This window comes from Gymnogyps californianus, chromosome 4 (assembly GCF_018139145.2).
Source record: "Gymnogyps californianus isolate 813 chromosome 4, ASM1813914v2, whole genome shotgun sequence".
Taxonomy (NCBI): Eukaryota; Metazoa; Chordata; class Aves; order Accipitriformes; family Cathartidae; genus Gymnogyps; species Gymnogyps californianus.
The window spans coordinates 6,555,045-6,579,613 of record NC_059474.1 but is presented as its reverse complement, the minus strand read 5'-3'; the positions used below and the strand labels follow the sequence as shown (position 1 = coordinate 6,579,613).

General features: G+C 43.1%; 1 protein-coding gene across 2 annotated transcripts; it reads right to left on the bottom strand.

Moving 5' to 3' along the window:
* Positions 1–1,828: 1,828 nt before the first annotated feature.
* Positions 1,829–18,823, bottom strand: RNF103 (ring finger protein 103). Of its 2 annotated transcripts, XM_050895725.1 has the most exons (5): positions 18,592–18,818; positions 16,216–16,355; positions 6,108–6,223; positions 2,801–3,953; positions 1,829–2,761 (listed from the first exon to the last, which is right to left on the bottom strand). In XM_050895725.1, exons 1-5 carry the CDS (start codon positions 18,815–18,817, stop codon positions 2,375–2,377), a joined length of 2,022 nt encoding a protein of 673 aa, XP_050751682.1. In that variant the 5' UTR covers position 18,818; the 3' UTR covers positions 1,829–2,374. The 2 variants fall into 2 exon arrangements, with proteins under 2 accessions (XP_050751682.1, XP_050751683.1); XM_050895726.1 differs by having other exon boundaries at positions 1,829–3,953; positions 18,592–18,823.
* Positions 18,824–24,569: the final 5,746 nt, after the last annotated feature.

Sequence of the window (24,569 nt, the reverse complement as noted above, 5' to 3'; positions counted from 1 at the left end):
GACTGCTTTTTCTTTCCTGCTGGGACTACCGATACACGACACCAGCTGCTGTAGGTTTTGAAACAGATGGATCGCCAGGAACTGGAGCACAACAATTTATATAAGCCAGGCTAACGGACACGAGGGGACTGAACCTTCAGTCACAGCTATCTACTGGTCATAATTATCTGCTCATATGGATGTGCCCTCTGTGGCTCTCCTGCTAATTAAACAGCAGTTTGTGTCATTGATCAAAAGAATTGGACTAGTAGAGCAACCGAGGTCATTAAAACAAGTCTTCAGCTGACACAGGTGTGCACAATGGTTTGCAAACAAGGCTGAACCTGTGCACAGGAGCGGAGCTGCTCAGGCTTTGTACGAGGAGGTCAGCTTTCAGCAGCAGAGCAGCGCTCCAGAAGCACACAGTGCCCCGAGGATGCAGCGTTGCTTGAACTTACTGCTCGCGGAGTCTGGCAGAATGCCGAGGTGCCAGCGAAAGGCTACGGTGGACTGTGACACAGCGGTTCGCTTGTGTACTTCAGTACATCAACTACAGCCTTATTTATATTCACAAAAGTTCTCCTCCGTTTCCCCTCTGGAGACGGCAAGGCCTCCGTTCAGTGCAGGTTTCAAGACAGTCCTGAAACAATGAGGATTTCAACCCCAGCTACTTACGATAAGCACACAGGCTAAGCGTCACACTGCCGCACAAATTGGATGCGATGCTCTTTGCCCTCATTATGCCTCTCCACTGCTCTGCTGCAGCTGTAATGACAGATAAAGGGCATGTACTGACAGGCCTCAAGTGGAATAAAAATTACTTTCTGGACCACAGGAGAGTTGGTGATATTATGCCCCTTCTACCTCCCTGCTTCAGTACTGCAACAGGAAAAAGGAAACGAGAGAAGAAAAAGTACTCACAATTAAAAACAGCTCTTCCGATAATTACAAGAATATCCTCTTGGGAGGACACCTGGGGACTGGAGGCATGAAACATTTGTTATTAAAAAAGTAGTACCCAGGTACCCTGGACAGATAAAACAATGCCAGACAGCTTCGTGAGCGCCAGCCTCCCAACTCTCTATAAAGGCACACAACGAGATGAATCGTAACTGCAAGAGGGACCTGTGTTTACATTTCCTATTATCATCTTCATTTAATTATCCTCCTTTCATACCACATGGGCAAGAACTAGGAAAGAAAGAAAACAATGAGACTGTTGCTTCTACCGTGGCACGTAAACCAATTGCAAACATCTTTCTAGTTTAGCCTTTTCTTCTACTTACATCATCTCGCGCCCCCCCTTTTTTTTTTTCTTTCTTTCCAACCAACATTTCCTCTCTGGATTTTCAGCCAGATGATTTCTGAAAGGTACAACCAAAACCACGGTTTCATATTGAAATATAAAGAAAACAATAGACTCAATTTCTCATGGCATCCAACAACCATCACTTTTCTCCAAGAAATCAGAAATCACGTCAAAATAGCAGCAGGTGGAATCTGGCAATTTTTACCTTTACAGGCCACTTTTGTCACTGCATGACAATATTCTGCTACTTCACGATGGTTTACTTTGAGGCTGTAGAGGGGCTACCCTAAAGTCTTCCTAGAGGTCTGCAGATGAGGCTGCTGGAGAGATGGCTGGTAGAAGAGGGTCTCCGTCTGATAAAGCAGTTTGTAATCAATTGGAAAACCACTGGTCAAGCAGAGAAGCACCTCAACACAGAGGACTCAAGAAGGAAGTAGTTCCCAGTGAAACACCATTGCCTTCTGCTTGGCCAGGGGCTAACACTGGAGCAATGAATTCCTGCATCGCTAGGAGATGATTTATTAGTCACAAAAGTTGTGTTATATTTTTATTGTCTTCACAGATAAATCAGACCAGCAAGACATCTGTAACCATACACACAAAATATTTATCAAAACAATTAACATTACAAATCTCCTTTTAAAATAATTTATTTCACTGATTTCTTTTTAAATGGTACTGTCTTACAACATACATTATTCAACAAAGATGTGCTGAACAGACTCTAAAATAAGAAACACTTAAATTAAGCAATTGTCTCCGATTAGAATTTCAATTTCACCCACATCCTAACTTGTAAACGTTTGCTGGAATACGCTTCTGTTGTAGGCTTGATTTTTGTGCTTACAAAAACAGCATCAAGTTTCCAGATGTTGAAAAGAAAAAGTTATTGTACGATAAGTATGCGTTCAGTTCAACATACAAGGCAACCAAATGATTCTGTCGTTAACGTTAGCATCGTTTATATTTTAGTTCACTGCACTAACATTTAAACTAAAACTTCAAACCACATAATCTTTTAAGTGACTAACATTTAAAAGGCAAGCAGTAATATCCTGAAAGCTTACAAAGGACATCAGCACACAGCTAAGATGGGGTATCATTCGACAAAGGCTGCGGATGTGTGTATGGCTGCTTTTTTTTGTACGAAGCCCACCTGCAGACGGGGCAGCAGTGTCGCCCGCCGGCCAGCCACATCACGATGCAATTCTGGTGGAACACGTGGCCGCATGGCAAGCCCATGAGCAGACAACCGTTTGCAAAATTTTCTAGACACACAACGCATTCTGTACAGTGCAACATCTCGGAGGGCCAGGCTGACCAATCTGGCTCCATGTCACCTGCGGTGCTGTACGAGCCGTATGATCTCGCTTTCCGTTCGTATGGCTCGTGATGACAATATGTATTGGCACACGAACAGGTCTCCACACTGCACCGAGGCTCTCCTTCACAGCGCCTATGAAACGTGTTTAGCTCATCGTCCTCCGAGACTTCTTTTTCACTACTGAAGACCTCTTTGTTTTCACTGTCAGAGTCACTTTCGCTGTCTTGAAAAGTTTCCAGCATTTCCTCATCAGAATGGACGCCAAGGCATTTAAACCTCCACATCGGTAAGTTTTTTATATAATCGGTTGGTATCAGAGGGTGAAGCCAGAGATCGGGGAAGGCCAGCCGCTCTAAGAACAAATCCGGGTCTTCATCCCAATCCGAGTCAAAAGGAAAGTGTTGAAAAGAAGCAATAGGATGAAACAAGTAGCTGGTGTACCAGTCCCACAGGCTTGACAGCCACTCTAGATTATTAGCATTTACTTCATCGGTGTTGTTATTGCGTCTTCTTTTCTTCTCAAAGTAATCAATTAGTAAACCATGACCAAGGTACGTGCTGAGGAAGAGGGCTGGATGCGAAGAGTAGAACATCCAATCGGCTCTTACCCAAGAAGCCAAAGTAGTTGTGTTAGAGTACCTGAAGAGTTTTAAACTGTACTCATAAAAGCTGTCTAAGTAGGGTAGTTGCAAAAAACCTAACACGGGTAGCCAGGAAATAATTAACAATGAGTTATACGTCCCTAAAGTGCTTATAAGAACCACAAAACGCTTTATAGTAGCGCCTTGTGTAATAAACAGGTCCATCCAAGCCATCAGATTAACCAAAACTAAGCTTAAAACAAATAAATCATTAACTTCTGGTTGTAACGAGCGCAAAAAGGAATCCATGGCACGTAGTGATATAAATTCACCAGTGTTATTTCCATACCTGTAAATCCCCTCAGGAGTCCTAAGTATGTACGATGGCGTCTTGTAGATACCAATTTCTGCCATGTAACTTCTATTGTCCCAGTTTTCCACGTTCACAAAAATAAACTCTACTCTTCCAGTAAACTTTACACTTAGTGCAGAGAAGAATGCTGGAGGCTGGTCGAGGTTGGCAAACAGGTATATTTTCACACGGTACTGGTCACTTTTGTTCCATTCTTCTTTCAAATGTTCGGAGTTGTAGATGGTTTTGATCCGAGAAGCAGCATGGGCTGTGATCCATTTGAAAATGTGCTCCACTTCGATTTTGCGCCCGCTGTATTCCTTAAGCATTACTTTTCCCTTGGAGGTACTGGTTTGCGGAACTGACATAATGAGGGTGGATTTCAGCCAACCCCTCCTCCTGCAGTATCTACAAAGAAAATGGCAAGTTAGGTTAGAGAGTTTCATACCCCTGGAATTGCAGTCCTTAAATTTCTGCTATGAGCCCCAAAATGAGACATGCTGAGCACCTGGGAATCTTTACATGTAATAGCAGGAAATAGGGGCACCCAATATTCTCTGGCAAAGTGTATTTATTCTTACAATACGTTTGTTATCTATCTTATAGAAATGTTGTAGAGAGATACGTATTCATAAAACAGGAAGAGGAATAGTGTTCATTTTCATGGGTCATTATAGTAAACAAGGCCATACAGTCCTTCACGCTTTCTTAACTGGATTTGAAAAATACGCAAGCTGACCCTTCACTATAAAGCTGTAGTATTAGAAGCTCTTTTTCCTTGGCCTTCCAGCCAAGAGATGATAACCACTACAGCGTAACTCAATGTCCCACAGCTTTCCCGAGCCTGCAGATAACTTCCTAGTGCTTCCTTTCGTCCTAGTTTTGCCAAGCAGCAGTGGGGTGAAGTTAACAAGACATTGGTCTGTTCACAGTTGCTTTAATGAAGCTGACAAGTGTCCGCTTTCTACTGAGGCCATTTTGGAAGGATGCAGACAGGCTAAGAGGTGTGGTGAGACAGCTTGCGACAGAACCAGCGGAGGAGGAAGGAGACACATGCTGCTGGGTGATTTAGGCTAAAAGAATACCCCTGCTGTCTGGCAGGCAGAGTGCTGAGATGGGATGAACTCCAAACCCATACCTAAAAGAAGAGGCTCTTCAAGGCTGAACCCCGAGTCATGGCCCAGACCCCAGTAACTATGAAACTAATCTGACGACTCAGAAGATCCCTTCTCTCGTGCATCTTTCCTACCAGCATCACTACGTCACCCAGTTTATCTAGTCCTCCTTTTAGGAAATGTCTGGCAAGTTTCAACAATCAAAACATTACACAGCCAACAGGCACGCAAACTGTCTCTGAGAACCCTGCACGTTGAAATAGGGGCCATCAGCCTCATTCACTAGCCATCTTACCTACATCCTCTCTGGTTTTGGTCTATCAACATATATTTAGACAATTACAACTCCTCATCTCAAGAATCTGAACATAACATTTTTAGAAAGAGCCGTAAGATATTACCCTACCAATAAAGGTATCCCCGCTACTGTAGCATGCAGTGTTCTTCCGAATTTCAGCTGCAACCTGATGAAAACTATTCACGAGGGTTTACTCAACAAAACATTTCTTGTATTAGGAAAAAAAGAATGAATTTAAAACATAATATTTGATCATAACATTAAGACTAGTTAGGAGCTATGCAAAGAGAAACACTGCCAAATTTTTAAGATGTTCAATTACCAGTGTTTTGATTATACAAGATTATTTTGCATAAGCACTGCAAAGTCTTAAGAATTTTCTCTTATGATTAACTTTGAGATTTCTGTAAACATTTAGGACTTAAGCTGTGTAAGACGTGTGCATATCTATACATGCCACTGGAATTCTAGACAAAGTTTCCTGTCATGTGAAGCAAATGCTTCCAACAAAATGTTCAAAAAACATTCTTTTTAAAGCAGCACAGAATATTAATAGCTGCCTTGGCTCTGCTCTTCTTCCTTGTTCAAAATCATAAGCAAACAACAGCAAATCTAGCATAGCACACTGTATGTTGTCAAAGGGTGTGTGCAAGTTTATATATAAACATATACACATTTGTCAGGGAACAGGGTTTGTCAGTAATCCTGAGAAGCAGGCACTGTTTGCAAGGTTCATGCTAACCTGTGTTTCTCCTTTCCAGATGGCAATATAACAACTCTACAACTGATGTAGTTCTCTTACATGAGCTATATATATTCGGCTTTGTCCTAAGCAAGCACAGTTCTTGTCCCTGAATGCCTGGACTGTAAGGCCAAACTCTTCTATTCATTCCCTTCCACTGCTGTATTACGCTTTACATAGTCTAATCATGTATTTCCCACATGATACGTTAGGAAGCTGCAGATCTGTGTTTATGATGCTGATAAATAATGTAATGGAGAATTCTGAACAGACTTTAGTAGAGATAAAAACCAGGAATAAAGCCACCTTCTGTCACAGCTACTTTTACAGCACAGCAAGTCCTGCTGCCAGAACACAGCTGAGCCTTAAGATATTCTTGGGATTTAGATAATCCTTTAAGAACATACCTGGGGTCACTGGAACAGTTAAAAGTGCCAGTACGTATGCCAAATCTCGATACTTTCTTCACCATTTTCTCCCAGTGGACTTTACCCACCAGTGGGCTTCTGTCATTTGCTATGACCTATTGCCAAAAGGAAATAATGATTTAGTATCACAGTAAGTTTGCTTCCTGAAATAAAGAGCAAGTTTCATGAAACAGCGATCTAGTCACCCTTGATACTGTTTTCCCCTTCTCTTAGAACATAGAGTAGGTATATACAACCGGTAATCACACTAAATGTCTTTGGAGAGTGAAGCTCTAAGACAGAAACACAGTTTCTGCAGAAAGACAAAAGTGCATCATCATTTTAAGTACCTGTTAAGATACTAAAATCAGTGGTAGTTAAAAAAAACCTTGGGAAAATAACAAAACTATCCTTAACCAGTTCATAGCAGGGGAGAAAGGAAGAGGGTGCAGCAGGTTCCTCCTCTTTGCAGTAAAAAAGACCATTATTTTATTACAATTCTCCACGAAAAGTTACGACATATCAAAGAAATGTTGCCTCAGAGCAAGTAAAATGAGTTGGAACGTATGTACCTGGTACCAGATTAGACTGCCAACAACCATTTCTAAGCGATGGAAACTAGTGATTGGACTCTCAGATAATGCCTAAAAATCTTGACTCCTTCCAGCTTTGCCAGTGACTCACTCTGTAACTTTACACGACTGTTCCACCAACTCCAATGTCCCATCTGCCATTTCAGGATGATAATTCACTGTGATATATCCCAAGGTCTAATTTGTTCTAACCTATTATATTAAAGTAGTACTTCAGGTTACCTAGACGTAAGCTTCTGCAGACACAAATGACAAAGAATAAGCACTCATCCTCTGCCTTATAACTGTACAGGGAAGGAGAAAAAAAAAAAAAGACAAAGAAAAACCTGCCTGCCTGCAGTTGACAGGTAATTTTGAATGACATGACTGATCATGCATTACTCCATGAGCCATCGCAGTTTCTATTTTAGAAATGCCTCACATGCTTCTGCAGGCTTACCGGCAACCACTTAAAATATATTTTTAAATTAAGTTTTGAAACTTCCATTTGTTAGTTATTTGTTTACCTGCCATTAAATTTCTCCCAATCATTTTCTGGCTTAATAACCTCAAATGTCAGCTCTCCTCTGGAAGTTCAGTTGTCACCATGATTAACAGTTCTCTATGTACAGGCTGAGATGCAGACCTGGAAAGCGTGTCTGGCCTTTGAGACTCAAAAAAATTATCTGCTTTGCGGTAAGTAGCATCCTCTCAGAAACTTAAAATAAGAGAATTCACTAAGCAGAATGTTCTACATAGGGAAACAAAGTTAAACTGAAGTTACAGATTACACACCCATTCCACTGAGCCCAAAATGTTTAAATAAAACCAGAGGTGAACATCTAGATAAGAATCCTTCAAGTTATTCTCAAAACACACACATCACATAGAAAAGCCTTTTTGATTAGCTAAACGTAACCTTCAAGCACCGAGACAACCAGCTGGGAAAATCTGCTGTATTCTTGAGGCTTCTTTACATCACCCAATGTAACTGAAGCAATTTGGGTATTTTAAACTTCTTCCTTTCATGTACTTCCACTAAAAGAGACCACATTCCTAAAGACACCTTAATGCCAGTATATCCTCAGAGCTACTGATAAATATGCATGATAAATAAGGATGCATAATAAATGCATCCAACATAGTAAGGAATCACTACATTTTATTAGTAAGCATAAAACGTTGATAACTAGGTTACTCTTTGGTACAACTACTCAGAGCTCAGTTTTTTCCAAAATTCTATGTGCATGTTCTGAAAAAGCCTAGCGCAGTTGTTGAGAGTACGCTAATGTTATGTGCAGGAGGACTGATCCTGCTCAGCTGTTTCTTCTGTCTGATATTACAATATTCACTTTAAGTGTCAAGAGAAGGAGATTTGTTGCAAGTACGGTCACCAGTATGTTTTACTGTCATCTGGCTGTTTGTACTCGTGGATTTTTTAATGCCAGTTTAATTCCCTTCCTATGAAAAAGTCTTTACTCATGGAGAAAGTTATTTATGCTGAAGGACAACAACAGAACTAGCAGTTTGTATTTTGTAACTAGATAGAGAGAACCCTACTATGGCTTTGCACACTGAAGCTTTGTAAAATTTCTTGGGCTCATGCTTTTTTATGTCATTATGGCAAAAAAACCAAAACAAAACAAATAAACATGTCCATTGCAGCTGCTCCTTGCAGACAACACCCACTTACAACACTGGAAGTTCACCACACAGAGGCAAGGGTTTGTATTTTGGAAAGTAGGCATCATCTCTGTGGATGAGGGAGTCTGAGAAAATACTGCAGGTTAAGCAATCACAATGTAATTCAGTTTAAATTAAAGATAACTTGCAAACACTTGTAACAGATTTTATTTAAGAAGTGTGAATTTTGCTAAGCTAAGAAATTTAGCTTAAAAACCTGTGACTGAGGAGACCAGGAATTTAAATGTGGAAGAGGCCTGGAAGTTCTTCAAGTCCAAGGTGTTAAAGCTATCAGGATTTTATATTTCAAGCACAGGGAAAAAAGTTGTCAAGTCCCACACTTCTTCCTAGCAAGCACTTCCAAAAAGATGTTAGAAATAGTTTGAGAATCTACAAGGAATGAAAAAAGGTCAAAAGGAAGAGCTAACAAAGAAAGGTATGTAAGAAAATAAAAAAATGTAAGGAAAAATGAGCAATTCAATTTAGACCATACAAAGAATATTACAAGCTGCACCAAAAGGTTTTTCATGTGAATAAGAATAGAACAGGGGGAAAAGCAGCAGGATCACCATACAATAAAGACAGGATAGAAATGTAAGATAATTTTCTTCTTAAAATGAAATTAATGCTCTGACTGAGTTTTCAATGAAGAAAAGATGGCTGGCCATGGACAGGTTAGCAAGTTTATGGGAAGAGACTGCATCACCTGAAGATGGAAACAAAACTCAAATAACTTAACACACTTAAATCAGAGTAAGCAGGTAATCTCCATCCCAGAACAATGAGCACACAAAATCACAGATGAACCTGTGAAGGTTTCTTATAAAACCCATCAGACTAATTTACATTTTGACAGGAGAATAACAAGTTAGCAACTATATTTAAGAGCAAATGAAAAAATTATCCCACCAGTTTGATCTCAATAGTATGCAAAACTGTGGAACAAATTTTAAAGGTGCAGAGACAGTTTAATTTTCCACCCCTTTCCAGCATGTAATTACTAAAGATGTATCATTCCTGATTAAGTTGAGAGTTAAAAATCCATCTTTTCCTGGAGGAAAAGAACCGAGTTTCAAGAGAAAGGGAATGTAGTATCCTGTCTGTAGTTTGGTAGAGTATCATGTATTGTGCCACATGGAAAATTTTCAGGAGAACTGGAGATCAGCTTTTATAGTGAGTTAAAAAAAAAAAGAAGTTTTAAAGTGAGTAAGAAATTGGCTAAGGCAAGAAAACATCAAAATGCCAGAAAGGTGCTAACAGAGTTCTTACTAGATTTACCTTAGAGCTCAGTTCAGCATATATTCCTATTAATGCCCTTCCTGCAGAAACCTGAAGTCTCCCAAAGCCATTTGTAGAGGACATAAAATTGGGAAGCACATCTATGTACAAAAGAGGATTGTAACGCCATACAGGAAGAGCTGCACAGATCTTGTAATGCAGAGTGTCAGAAATGAAATTGAATTCAGTACTGAACAGGACACTCGGGGAGTTCATCAGTTAGAAACAGCGGTGGGAGAAAAACTTGGGTCTATTAGTTTGATCCAAAAGGAAATATAAGCCACTGTTTCACATTAACTGGCTGTGAAATAAGCAAAGCCCAGGATATATTATACCCGACAAAACAAACTGGTTGATTGACTTCATATACTGGGAGTAGTGGGGCAGACATCAGGAGTCAGTGAAACTAAAGGACCACGTCAATTTAAGCGCAATAGGAACAAATTAGCCATGAATACACTGAAGCCAGAAGTCAGACACACGTTTCCAAAAAAGAGAACAGTCAATGGCAGTATTACACTCAGACAACTTACGATTCGAGGGAGACAGCAAGGTATTTTACAAACACATATTCCACAGTCTAGCGGAGAGCTGAACTTGCTCATCAAGAAGGCCCCTTTCAGTCATATGCTGTATTTCATTTTAAAGAAATAAAGACAAAGCTCATAGGAGAAGGTATGTATTATGAGATCAGCTAGCACAGCTGGGAAACAAACACCACATTTAGAGGAACACAAACCCTTCAAGCTTTTCTTATTATTAGCTATGTTCACCATCTGTAAAATATCGTATGTCACAGTGACAAATAAGACAATGAAGATAACTCGATTAATCCATTAATCATCTTAATGGGCTAAGAGAATCCAACAGGATCAAAGTAACCCTGCCATTTAACAACCCCACATCATGGAATAGATCTGCTCCCTAATCTACACCTAGGCCAGAGGACTGGCTCAGACTGCAGGGTCTGAGTTACCATCTCTATATATGAATTACTAGCTTCTTTAGTGGAAGAAGATGCTGGAGAGAAGGGCAGGCCCTCACTGAGCATCCATCCACAAACCTCCTCTGAAGTCTCAGACACAAGTTTCTTCATACTCCATCTGTGAATTTGGGAGGACCACACCATATCCCAAAAGGTCAGGAGATTCTCAACCAACGACTGTGAAATACTGCAGGTAAGTTATGCCACCATGACGTGCAAAGTAAAAATGGAAAGACAGGGGTTTGGAAATGTCCTTTATTTCTACATGTTCTGATTGAGTTTTCTTGTTTAGTTTCCATAAATACCTAAGAAGGTGGCTTCCACATACCACAGAAAACAAAACAGAATTCATCTAGGGACATATAATACTGAAATTACTGAAATCCTGATGATTTCAACAGGCATTTGAATAGATAGTTTTTGCATTGGAAGAGCTCTCCTGACTTTGAATTAGACAGAACTGTCCCAAAAGAGGCCAATCAAGAACGTAATTAATAGAATCATTTTGATTTGAATGTTAAAATAGTCATAGTTATGACATTAAAGGAACAAACAGAATTTAAGAGCAAATACCCTGGAGACAGAAAGATATAAACACTTGGAAAAATAGGACAATGTCAGCAAGACACTTTGCCTCTCTTGCTTAATCCAAAACAAAAGTGTTTCGGGTAGATTCATCGATATTGCAGTAACTACTTCCTAACTGTCATTGATGCAGTTGCTCCTTAATTTCCAGTTACCATTAAGGATTATTTTTTTTTAATTATTTTATGAAACATACATTCTTAAAATACGAGTAAAAGATGTGACAGAAATTGAAGAGGCTCAAGGAAACACTGCTGATGTTAAAGATTTTGCTGTAGCAATGCAATATGCAAAGACAGACTCCTCTTCTGGTACCCCTGCAGTACTTGAGCACAACATGATAGTAGCCTCACTTGAGCATTCTCCTATTTTCCGTGCATTTAAATGAGATCTCGTTCAATCTCTTTGAGACGGGTATGTAGAGATTTCAAAACAGGTCACAGTAACAAGATTTGGCCTCAGTAACTTTTGAAGCTCACTCACAACTAAAAATGTTCAAATATCACAAGGCATGAGAATGAGTCAGAGATGGACAAATGCAGAACAAACGCTTCATGGTATTTCAACTCTCATTATTTTAACCAATTCTAGCTAGGATACCAGGTGTCAGGCACACCTGCTCATACCAAGAGCACACCATTTTGAATACACATGGATAATCAAAACTTGGTATTACAGCTTAGCCACAAAGACGACAACTCCAAGTGCTCATCAACTCTGGGCACTAGGGCACTGTGACAGGCTTTAAACCATCAGGAAGAACAGAACCTATTAAATAAGAGACACCATTTCTGGCTGCACACACACACACATACAGGTAGTTCCCTCGGGAGCGGTCAGTCGTCACCCAGCCTCAGAAATTCAGTCTCTGCAGGAAGGAGTACAGATATTTGAATCGGAAAAAACTGTGTGATTTTGCCAAAGGCAAAAGTGATTTCTAACTTATTTAATGAACTGGTAAGATTGTACGTATGCGAGAATTGTCAGCCTGGTTTGGCAGTTTCCAGTTTGATATATCCAGACCCCTGGAGGTCCACGAACTCCTCCACAGTGCCTGCAGAGGGTAAATGAGCAAAGGAAGCCTGATATTACTGTAAAAAGTCCATGTACTCACTGGAAGATTTTTAGAGATCCACAAAGATACAAAGGTTCAAAAACCCTGGTCTATTAATTAAGCTTCTTATGTGCTTTTCGTAGAACCCTTTATAATCAACAGCTATGTTGCAAACTATCCTCCCATAGATGAAACAGAAGCAAAAATATTTGGACAATTCTCATTTAGAAATACAATTAATTATAAATGGACTGGTGAGTTATTTATTAGAAGCATGGAAAAAAGCCCACTTATTCCAGATAACGTCAATAAGTTTCTACATGACTGTCTGTACTTTTATTAATTCTGAGACATCTCACTCTCTGTTTATTGTTCGGCATTGTGCTGATGAAAATGAATTTCCACATAGTTGCTCCTCCCTAAAACTCACAACTGGTTCAGAATCCATCCATATGGATTAAAGACGTCTGGAGATTTTTTGCTTTTCTGAGAAAGAGACAGTGAGAAATTAGATCAAAATAGGCAAAGACAGAAGACTACATCCATCATAGCATGGAAAAATTAACCACCTCAAAATTACATGTAGTTTCTCAAGGGAGGTGGGGTGATCTATGCACCAATCTGAACAGCTCAGTTAAGCTGTCAGTTAAGTCAGAATTTGAGAATAAATGAGCTTCTGTAATGAATTAACACGGATATGCAGGCAATATGAGAACTATTACATTCTAGCTAATGGTATTCTGCACCCTTGACTGGATATGAAGACTCTCAAGGAGGATACCAAAAGTTAAAATTGGGTATCCTATGGTAAACGATCGTGAAGGGCCACTGGAAAAGACACAAATACTGAACGATGTATTTTGAAAGAATTGAGTGTTTCCACTTACTTTCCTTGTAGTGAGAACAACTCATCACCTGGCAAAATTAAAAAGGCAAATATGAAAATTACTCATCCTACATGCAAGCAAAAGAACGAACGAATGAACGAACGAGTGAACCACCACCAAAATCCTCTAGGCACATCCCTTGCTCTGTGACTACACCACTTGAACAAGAAGCCGAGACGCAGAATAGACTGCAACATTTTATATTCATAATAATGTCCTTTGCACCTCTACCAGACACAATCAAAATGTTTGTCCTCCTGCTTCAATGCCAGGAAGAAAGTTCCCTTTACTTCTCTCTACCACTACATTACAGTACAGACTCTTAAAATAAAAATATACGTTAATTTAGATTTTAACTTCATTCAAAGAGGGTTTTGATCTATAGATCATTTACTGTATGTTTTTAAAAAGTCATAATGACTACGATATTGTTGGATGTGACAGGCTTCTAGAGACTAACCAGAGAGCACGAGCCATAGCAGAGTCTGGAAAAGCAAGAATGTTACATGTTACTCCTCTACCAACAAGAGAAGCAGCTCTAGAAACTACCACTCATCCTCCTTGCCAGCCAAAGAAGTGCACAACAGCAGCTGGCAAGCAAGAAGAAAGGCATAAAAGGAAAGGTGATGAGATCATGAGCTAATAGGAGAAAGAACACGCTGCTGTCTGTGGCTCTACGGAAGCTCCACATAGGAGCAGAGGGCACCTGTGAACAGCTACACTGGTAAATAAATTACCACTGAACCTGGATGCTTCACATGTGGATTTCCAGAAAATAACGAAACAAAGCCACAAAACACTTTCCTTGTGTATGGACTTTGACTTTCTTCATGAAATTCATCTTCCTGGCTCTAAATGATAAAGTCACATCTGAATTTGTGTCAAACATATCAAGAAATAATAATTGTTTCCTTGTTTTCCTTTGATTCTCCGCAGACAGTGATGGCTATCCCACTACCAGCCTATGCCACCCCAGAAATTTCATTTACGTGCATTGGAAAATCAAAATCATCTTCACAGTCCCCATCCTCCCATACATCATCATAAAGTCTTCAAAACCAACTCAACCAACAGCCACTGTGCTAGCTGAGCCCGAACTGTTCCTCTCCCTCTACTGCTTTCCAGCAGCCCCCGCAGAACAGAGATTGAAGGTCAGGATCCTGAAAAGGATTTGGAGATCCTTTCTGCTTCCCAGCCAGTAACAACAACAGAGCAGGGGAAGGCTCCGACCTTGTCTGCGGTCACCAAACCCATCCATGAGGCATCCTCACTCTCGTACTGTCCCCTGCCTAAGCATCGAGCTGATTAATTAGCTGTAAAGTTTCCACAGGATGCCTAACGGTAAAGGAGAATGGGCAAGGGAGAGTAATCAAGAATTAGAACAGGGAAGCGATGATAAAAAGCAGCTTTGGAGGGATGAGATCTAAGAAAAGAGCACGGGAAAACCTGTGAAAAGACACAAAGAATCCAGCGCAGGAGTTGTCCAGACAGGAGTTATGGCAGGGAAGGGAGCAAATGAAAACTCGAAGTGATGAAAATTCAAAAGGCAAGACTAAAAAAACCCAGAAATTTGACATGTCTAGTGGTTTTTATTGTGGAGAAACAGACAAATAGCGTTCAGCAAGTAAATTATTCAGTAAATTCCACTAATTTTTTTTTTCCACAGCTATTGTGACCAACTGAATAGCTGTGCAAATATTCCCAGAACGATGACAACATTCATCACACTAGAGATAGCAAAACGCAGCCTATCTGATCTGCTATTATGAAGCTAGCTGAAAATATATTACGATTAAAATTCTGCAAGCAACAGACAACAGAGAACTACCATATTTTACTCTTTTGAGCTGCATGGGGAGGAGGGAAGGTTTTTCATAGCATATTCATGCTCGTATTTGTCAACTAGCTTGGAGACACGTAAACTTCCTTTCAACACTGTCTCTCTGCTTGAAGAATGCCCTTCTGTACGATTTAAACCTGAAACTTAGATTCAATAAACTCCAAATACATCTCTCCCAAAACACAAATGCCATTTTGACTCTGAAGGTAATCTGTCCTCTCATTGTCTATTTAAGGGTGAGATCTGATGTGGTGACAGTGCAGGTCTAATAACAGGAAGTCATTAAATCTTGATAATCTACTTAAATAGAAAACATGAAGTGAGGAGACCAGACAAACCAGGCAGGGGAGCTGTCAACTGAACAATTAATTGTCTGGTGGAGAATTTTGATTGCCTGATGTGGCTGTTAGCAGGGAACTTATGCCTTAAAAAAAAAATCTTATCAATAAGGAAGTTGATGCAGAAAAGCATTTTTACATTTTGGTCTAGATTACTTATGTTCTCAAGAGCGATGATAAATTGTTTCAGAATCCTATTTGCAAAAGTCTTTCTTTCTTTTCCTAAATGTTCTCTTATTCTTAAGCAGCCCTGGGGAAGCACGCTCTAAAATCGGTGGGCCCACAAGGTTTGGGGGAAGGTTAACTTTAAGCTACTGGAATATGTTGTAAAAGCAGCCTGCTAGCCTGGGAAGTAGCACACTGAGATCTTGCCTTTGTGAAGATGCAACAGAGATTTTAAAAGTGCTCTAAGCCCCTTAGATAAACAGAAACTTAAACTGGTTGGGTCTGAGCACGTAATGCAACCAAGAGGAAGAACACCACCAGAAGCACCTCTTTTATGCCAGCTGGGAGCATCTGTACTTAATGCACCTACTTCAACACATTACACAAGCTCTTACAATACCAGGGCCAACTACTTGCATAGTTTGTGTACTTAAATGTGTGCTGCTTTGCTTGTTTTCTGGTTCTAAAGTACCTGGTTTTCAAAAAGCAATCCACAGAATAACAGGGTTTTTTCTTCCTGTCTGTATAGGAACTCTGTCACTTCCAGCCTTTCTTGTTTTTTTTAACAGATTTACTCCTTATGATCTCCCTGATGTAGTTTATCTTTGTCACCATCTCCCTGTTAATACATTTTTACTACTAACTACCCCCATAAACTCCTCCTTCGAAACACATTTTGGATGTGACAAACATATAAAAATAAATGATCAAATTTCTATACCTGTACCAGCCAGATCCCATCTTTTGTGTCTTCTACAAGCTCATAGAAGTGCATTTCACCACTAAAGTTTGTACTGGAAACTGATTCAGAGGCCTCTTCCTCCTTGAGAGCAGAATAAAGCTCTCCTTCCATGAGGTCTCCTGAAAGAGACAATTGGAGAAATTCAATTAAAATGGCACTCGAGAAAGATCACTTCATAAATTCTAGTAACAGTTTAACTATATTTTGCATGGTTGCTCAAAGAACCTTTTCAGTACGAAGGTAGCTAAACTTTAAAGTTATTGTAATTCTATCTATAGTGACATGACTATGTACAATTTTACTTCAGCTGTCAGACCACAGAAGACATTAACGCTATACTTCTGATTACACAGATGTACCACACATGCAACCGAGCACACAAAAGAATAAATGAACATCTTCTAAGCCTCTCTCTCTGAAAATAACAATATTCAGTGTCTCAGAGCAATTCTAATTGATGTATCTTTGCTTTCATTTCACAGGATAGTAATTTTGCAGCAACCAACTTCTTAACACTGATAATTCAAACAGACTTCCAAAATTTCAATCAATAATTTTGTACCAAAAAACCATGTTGATTGTCCCATTGCAAGTAAAAATCTCAGGTAGAATAATTTAGCTGTTGGCTTCTGTTTGCACAGTTGGAAAAAGTTCCCATGAACTCCAATCCTAGCGACTTAAAGAGCTCACAGTAAAATCATCTGATAATGTTTTCTTTGTAATCTCATTTCCTTCTCATGTTTTGTTTCACAATCATTACAAACGCTGTTAATGGCAACTAGCATTCTAGTAACTAATCTATTAAGCTTGAAGAAATGAAGTCTTGTCCAAAAAGGCTGTTTCCTTCAAAATACAGAATAAAAAAAAGTGTTACACCCAAAACCCTTGAGGGGTTTCCAAAAGTATTCATAGAATTTAGGAAAAAAAAAAAAATACGGAAAAATGCTGCAAAGCCTGTTGGTATGAGAAGTGTTTCCATGACATTTGAAGAAGTCAGTTAATACAGTTTGTTTGGAGTTAAACACTTCCCTGCAGCATTTGCAACCCAAACATCATGACATCATGAAAGTCCCTGACAGCCAAGGAGTGAAAGTGATTGGAAACAAAAGTGAAATCGCCTAATGCTTTTTACAGTTGGAGCAGCAAAGCAAATAAACAACATAAATAAACAATGAACAATAAAAGCAAATTAGATTTAAATGCCCAGCATTAATATAAATTATTTAAAACAGTTAGCTTTTTTAAGGTTATAGCACTCACTATATTCATCCAAATCCTTCTCTTTTTCTGTCTGGACATTTGAGCCCCTCACTGCCTATCCCGATCACTGGGATTTCTCTCTCTCCTAGATCAGCAGCCCTTCGATCATCGATTTAAAAGCAGCTACTCACATTTTCCTGCTTGGCTGGCACTACAGCTATTACATCAGCCCCATCTCCCAGTCCTTGGGGCCAGCTCCCTCGGACTGCTCCAGGCCAGCATCCTCGGACTGCTCCAGGCCAGCATCCTCACTTTCAAGCCACTTCTGCCATTCCTTACATCTCTATTGCTCTTCACCCTTCGCTATTCATCACCCCCCAAAAGTCCACCTCTTTCACCTGGTTTTCCTACTTCTGAAATGCCTCCCTGCCTTTTTCCAAGCCATTTTTGTACGTAGGATCTACTTCTGCTCGTCTTCTGTAAAACCACCGCATCCCTCAGCACCTATCCCTTCTGCTCCTCAGCTATAAAATCACTGCTTTCCTCAGTACCCATCCTGATAGCAATACCTGTAATAAAATCAGCAAACGGGTAGGGAGAGGAATACATGGAAAAAAGCTGTCCCCAGCTGTAAATAGTAACCCACTGCATATATTTGGATTCTTTCCTCCTCGTTTTTCCACGGCAGACGACATTCGCTCTCATCTGTGCAACCACCACCTCGCCATCCTGACCCCAACCACCCACAGCAACCTGGCGTAACTCATCGGGAAGAACCATTTCTTGGTGACCCGCCTAACGAAGGCCTTCCCTCCACGCAGCCTATTCGGGCTTAAAACGCCGCCGAGGTTTTTAACGTCACCATCCCCGAGCTTCCCCTTGCCTTCCTCCATTTAAGCGCTCCGGCATCTCGGTCCTTGGTGGGGGAAACCAGCTTGCTCCCCAAATTCACCCCGCGAACGGGCTGGCCCGCAGGCGGGGGAAGCAGCGCCCGGGTCTCCATCCCAAGGGCGGCAGGAGCCCACCCGGGGGTCACCGGCGATCGTCTTCCCCACGCGGGGGTGGCAGGGAATCGACCTCCCTCCCCGCGCGTGGGTCGCTGGGGGCCGGCCGACCTCCCTCCCCACGCGTGGGTCACGGGGGAGCTCCGCGTACCTGACTTCTCCACCAGCTCCCGCACATCCTTCTTCTCGGGCAGCCCCGAGTGCCCCAGCCCCCGGCACTCCAGGATGGTCCGCAGCTTCCTGAAGCTCAGCGCCACCGGGTCCACCAGCTGCGTGGCGAGGAAGCCGCTCTCGTACCACGCCACGGCCTCGAACACCCTGGCCAGGACGAAAAGCGCCAGGAAGTAGAGCAGCAAACAGCACAGCTTCACCCACATCTTCCCGCCGGGGGCTGCCCGCCGAGGGGCCGGGGAGAGCCGAGCCGGAGGCCGGGCTGCCGCGGGGCGGGGCGGGAGAGGCGGGGGGGCTGTCAGCGCCGCGGGGCCGCGGCCCCCCCGCCTCCCTCCCGCCGCTGTCCCCGCCCCGGCGGAGCCGCGGCCGCCGGCGGAGACATAACAAGTGACGTGTGCAGCCGGGGACGGCGGCGGGCGGGGCGGAGGGCGGGAGGGGCGCCCGGCGCTGCCCCGCCGACCGGTACCGCCCCCTTCCCCCCCCCCCCCCCCCCCCCCCCGGTGATTCAGCACCCTCGGCCCGACCCCGGATCACCGGGCTGGGATGTCACTGGCGTCCCTGCCCCCGGCATCGACTTCGGACCCAGCGGCTGCGCTTGCTGCAAAAAAAAAAAAAAAAAAAATTACCACTACCTCGGATATCGGTTACCGGGGCGATCCGAACCCCCGGCCGACGTTTTTCATGAGAAGAAAAATATTTACACAGCCGGAATTGAATTGATCTGTTTGGACAGTTTTAAGACAGCTTAACGGACAGGGTTTATTTGGATTCGGGCTGCTGGGTGTAGGTATGATCCCTCCACTCCTCAGTTCCGCACGCCAGCCCTGCTCCCAGCCCTTCGCTGCCGCTAAAGCAAATAATAAAGTGAAATCCATCTGCACGGACTGAAACTGGGAGTCTGCGGCTTTGCGTTGGCACTCGAGCACTTGGAGCTTGTCGTGCTAAACCGACAGCAAAAGGCAACCGGCGAGCAGCACCACAACTTCTGACAAAGGTTTAAATTGGGTCTGATCTTCACATCGGAAGCATCTGGAGTACAGTGTGGATCCTCGTTTAAGTGGATCCACAAATAACCATCCCGGGCTGTACAAGAAGTGTTAGGCTGCAAAGATACAATTTAGTCTGCTACAAAAAACATACTAAAATCAAGCTTCGTCTTGGAGACGAAGGCTCTCCTCTGAAGGCAGCTCAACATTTCTTTTGTATGTGTAGTTATTTTAAGAATCCTTAATTTGCATGAAAATTGCCAACTCATACAGATGAGCACAAAAATAGCAGAACTTAATTTTAAAAACACTGACAACCCCCCAGAGTGTACACGCTGAAGTAATTCTGTACTATCAAATTTCAAAAAGACACATTATTATTGACCTGTAGAAAGCATTTAAATGCTTGTACTCCTCAGAGCCTTTAAAACACATTCACAGGGTTCTCAGCATGCTGATATGATTCAAGAAGGAAAACAACAACCCAGGTTCAGCACGTTTTGTCACGCAGCCACCGTGGCCTCTTGAAGAAGAAAAGTCATGACGCTGTTTTCTTCAGCAATGGGCTCATTTTGTTTCTTGAAAGGGGAAGAGTGGAGGGACTGCAGAAGTAGCTGCTCACAAACGAAGCCCTTATGGGCTGCTAAATGTCGTGCCTCGCGCTAGGAGTCATATAAAACTTTATTCTTCAGAATTTTTATGTGGTAAAGATTAGAGGTGGACTGCAAACCCTATCTCTGCTGATGCTGCTCGATTAAATACAAAGGGATTTCAGCAGCTCACTTGGGTCTGCAGCGAGCCGTGGGTGGGAGGTCCAGCTGGGACAGAACATACCGGAGGCACAGTCCAGTGACAGAGCTCGCGGGAGGCCTGGTTGAAGTGCTGCTCTCTCCTTTAAAGCCCCTGCAGTTTGGTAAACTCCCCCTTCAACAGAGCCGGGGCCCATCTCCCTAATGAGAAAGTGGCAAAGCATCAAGAAGATGAATCCTTTCCCCTTGGCAAAAAAACAAGAGAGTGGCTTTGTTATTGCAGCTGGCAGAGCCAAGGGACTTAACATCACCTGCCAGGAGGGCCAGAGGCAGGCTCTCCCCGAGCCCTGAAAACACACCCCAGCAACACAGGTCTTTTTCAAAAGCTTTGTGAAGGCTCATTTCTTTTGTCACACGTACAAGAAGTTGCCTGATTTCTCTACCTTTTGTTTCAAGTGAGCAGCTCGAGCGTATGTGAAGTGATGGGTGGGAGGAAGAGATGGGAACTAGGTGTTTGAAGAGGAACCTTGTCTATTTAACTTTAGTTACAAAACATATCGGGGGGGGTGTGTTGTTGGTTTGGTTTTAATGAGCACCGCAGACCCCTCTCTACCTGATCCCAGTGTTTCTCCCCTGTAACTCATTCGGGGATGCCCTGGCTTCCTCCGGCAGGAAAGCACCTAGCAACAATTACGAGTCTACGCTCACAGCTAAACTATTTGCAACACCAACTGCTGGGGAGGCTGTCACCAATATGTCATTTCCTAATGCTCATGGGCTGAGTTAAATCAATTCTTCACATTCCCCAGTGGTAACTGATGACAAGTCCCCTGCAGAGACGAAGCTAATCATCTGCCAAAACTCAAAACCTTGGAGTCGTTTCAAGAAAGTAAAAATGATGTTTCAAACCACTACTCGAAACCCCCCAGAACAACCAAAAGCAAAGCAGCTACCAACACAGAAGCACCAAGGCAATGAGACAAGACAGGGGCAGAGCTGCAAACGAAGAGCAGGAACAGGTATGACCGAAGAACGGCAGGTGATGAGTTGACCAAAGGCCTGGCAGAGAAAACCTAAACGGATTTGGTTCCTCTCCCAGGCTCTCTGGTCCTCTCTTTCCTCCCTACCTTTACATCCCTGATTTACTAAGCTGACCCTACCAGAAAATGTTGTATTTCCTAGATACAGCCGTCATTTGTTGGTTTCCAGTTGCAACTCAGAATGTCTTTGACGTGTCACCTGCAAACAATTTTTCAGGGAGCTTTAATTATCTGGAAAATCTAAATATCTTAACAGTGAACTAAAATTCATTTGGGCTGAAGACAAAGATGACACATGCTGACATTTTTAAAGACCCCAGGGTTAACTCTATCTAATTAACAACATTAAACAGTCATCAGTCAGTCAGTCCTGTGCTCATAGAGCAAATATTACAAATGTGAAGAGAACGAAGAATATGAATTCCACCTTTAAACAAAAACCCGAAGCAGGGATCTGCTTTTAAACAATTTTGGCAGCAAAAATATTTTACTCTGATTTACGAGAGAATGAGACCAAATCCTGAGAACTGGGACAGCCATCTTTTCTTGTCAGACAGCCAGATCTGAAGTCTCTGCTGCCCGTTGATAAATGGCAAGGATTCCCTCTCCTCCCCCATCCTCTCCTATGAGCAGCTGCTGACTGTGCAGCCTGGGAATATGGACAATAATCCACTTTCCAGACTTCTATGGGGAACATTAAGGAAAGTATTATCATTTTGAAGTCAGTAAAACCGAGGATTGAAAATCTTAATTCAATTCCTTACCATGTTAAAATATTATCGTACCCTTTTTTTTTGGACAGTTTTAATGTTGCCATATATCAAGACAAATTTCAGGAAACTAATATTTAAACTACCTGAAATCCAGTTTTCCTAAGAGCCAGCCAACTCCGTAAATACAATTGTTAGTTCACCAACATAGAGTCTCTTGATGTACTTCTTAAACAACACAGGGCATCTCAACACATTTTTATGTGTGATACGAAACCATGAGTACTTGTCATTATCTGTTATTAAATAAACCAACAAGCCTGTGCGAGAGTCTCAAAGCAAGACAACAGCAGCCCAGACACTATTTTGTTGTACGTAGAGGAATTTTAAATCAGGAGATGTTTCCTACTATCTACAAGTGGCCAAACGGAAGCAGATTTAATATATAGGTGTTATTCTGTAACACAATGGCCAATCTCTGACACCTCAGCTAAAGCACTGGCTATTTGGGTGAGGCAATCCTGACGTGATCTAGTAGCGATTCACACAGTAATTCAGGTTGGACAGGACCTCAGGAGATTACGACGTCCGACCTCAGGAGGTTATGAAGTCCAACCTCCTGCCCAAGGCAGGGTCACCAGCTGCAACACCAGAGCAGGTTGCTCAGGGCTCAATGCAGTCTACGTTTTTTTCTGATAGTCATCCTTTCCTCTCTTGTGGCAACTTTCCTTGCCTACAAACATGCAGTGGTCAACAGCACAGAAATGTACATCAATCAAGGCCAAAACAACTTACAGGAGCAGAATACATTAATTAAAGCTTGAAATATAAGACACTTTTTTCCTAGGTAGTTGGTATTTTCTTTTTTTGTAACAGTGAAAAACTATTTGTTGCACCCTGGAGAAGATAGGCTCTGTTTAATGACCAGAAAAAGAAAACCAAACTGAGGAGACCCTGCTTGAATGCGCTGAGATGACCAAGGAGCCCACAGCAGTAAAGAACTTAACAAACTAAATCACTGTGCTAGTGACCTAAGAAACAAGAAGATATGTGCCTGTCTTTAAACATCATCTATGATTACATAAAGAGCAAGAATACAAACAAAAACAGCACTTTGGGCCAAAATCTGACAGAATGACAGTAACTTGTAAGCATCTACATAATGGATGTATTCTTTTGAGAATACAGATTTCCTCATTTTCTTGTCCTGTTCCAGCAGTATGGGCACAGATGAAGCAACGCTGACCCAGACTCAGACCAAATGCTGGTTTTGCAGTCAACTTTGTGCAAGTTTATTTGGAGCTTTGGTTGTACTGTGCTACAGAAAACACAGAGTCGTATCTGGCTTCTGCTGCTGTTTCCAAATACCGAAGCTGGAGTATGTTAAGCAAGTGGCATTCGAGCTGAGACATTTCTTTTGAGCACATTTTTACAAGACGCTTGCCAGTCGGATGCATGACTTCAGTCTGTAAGTCAACATAAAACTCAAGAGGAAGTTTACTGACCAAGTTAACAACCTAATGACAGGCTAAATGTTCTGTTTCCAGCGCGCCAGGCTTCTTAATGGAGCCCTGACTCTGTTTAAAGCTGCTCTTCGGTATGTACTTGTGAAACGTTTGGGGCAGCTGCGAGATGCGTTCCCCACAGCCTGACTGGAAGTGAACCCTCTTCTGCCCCTGGTGCCACACTACTGCGCTGAGCCCCCCGCCGCGCTTTCCCGCCGCCCGGGGGTTTACCTCAGCGCTGACACTACACCCACCCCATCGGCCCTAGCGCAGGCTTCGGCCTGCCGCCTCCCAGCTGCTGCGCGCCGCCAGACGCCGGCCCAAGGGGTCGCGCAGCCCGGCCCTGAGAGGGAGAGGAGCCGTCGCGGCCCTCCGAGGCCTCCTGCGGGGCCGGGGCAGCCCGGGGAGGCGGCGGGGCCGGTAGCTCCCCGGGCACCCACACAGGCCTCCACGTCGCCATGGCAACAGCGCCCCCCCCCCCCCCTCAGGCCCCCGCTCTTAGCTGCCTACCTTCCTGCCTGAGCCGTAACACACCAACCTCTCCCCAGGCTGTTCTCCCCACCGCCTGCCCCACGGGCCACCTAACCGAAAAGCCTAAAGCCCAGCGCCGCCTGGGACCTCCGAGACCACCCCGGACCGCGGGGCACCGGCAGAAGTAACCCGACTCCCCCACCGCCCCCCGGCCTCGACCCGCCGGCGGGCGAGGGCTGCCCGCCGCGCCGCCTGAGTAATAATCGCTGCCCCGCCCTTCGCGGGCTGGGGGGAGGTCCCCGGCTAAGGTGTCCGCGGCGGTGCCTGCACCGAGCGCTGCTGAGGTCCCCGCCTGCCCGCGGCGCTGCCTGTGCACAACTGCCCAGCCTGAGGAGACAGGGAAGTTGGGAGCGAGCGGTGCTCCGGGCCGGGCCGAGCTGGGCTGCGCCGGCGGGACGGTGCTGGTGGAGGGCGGCGAGGGTGGGGCGGGCGGGCAG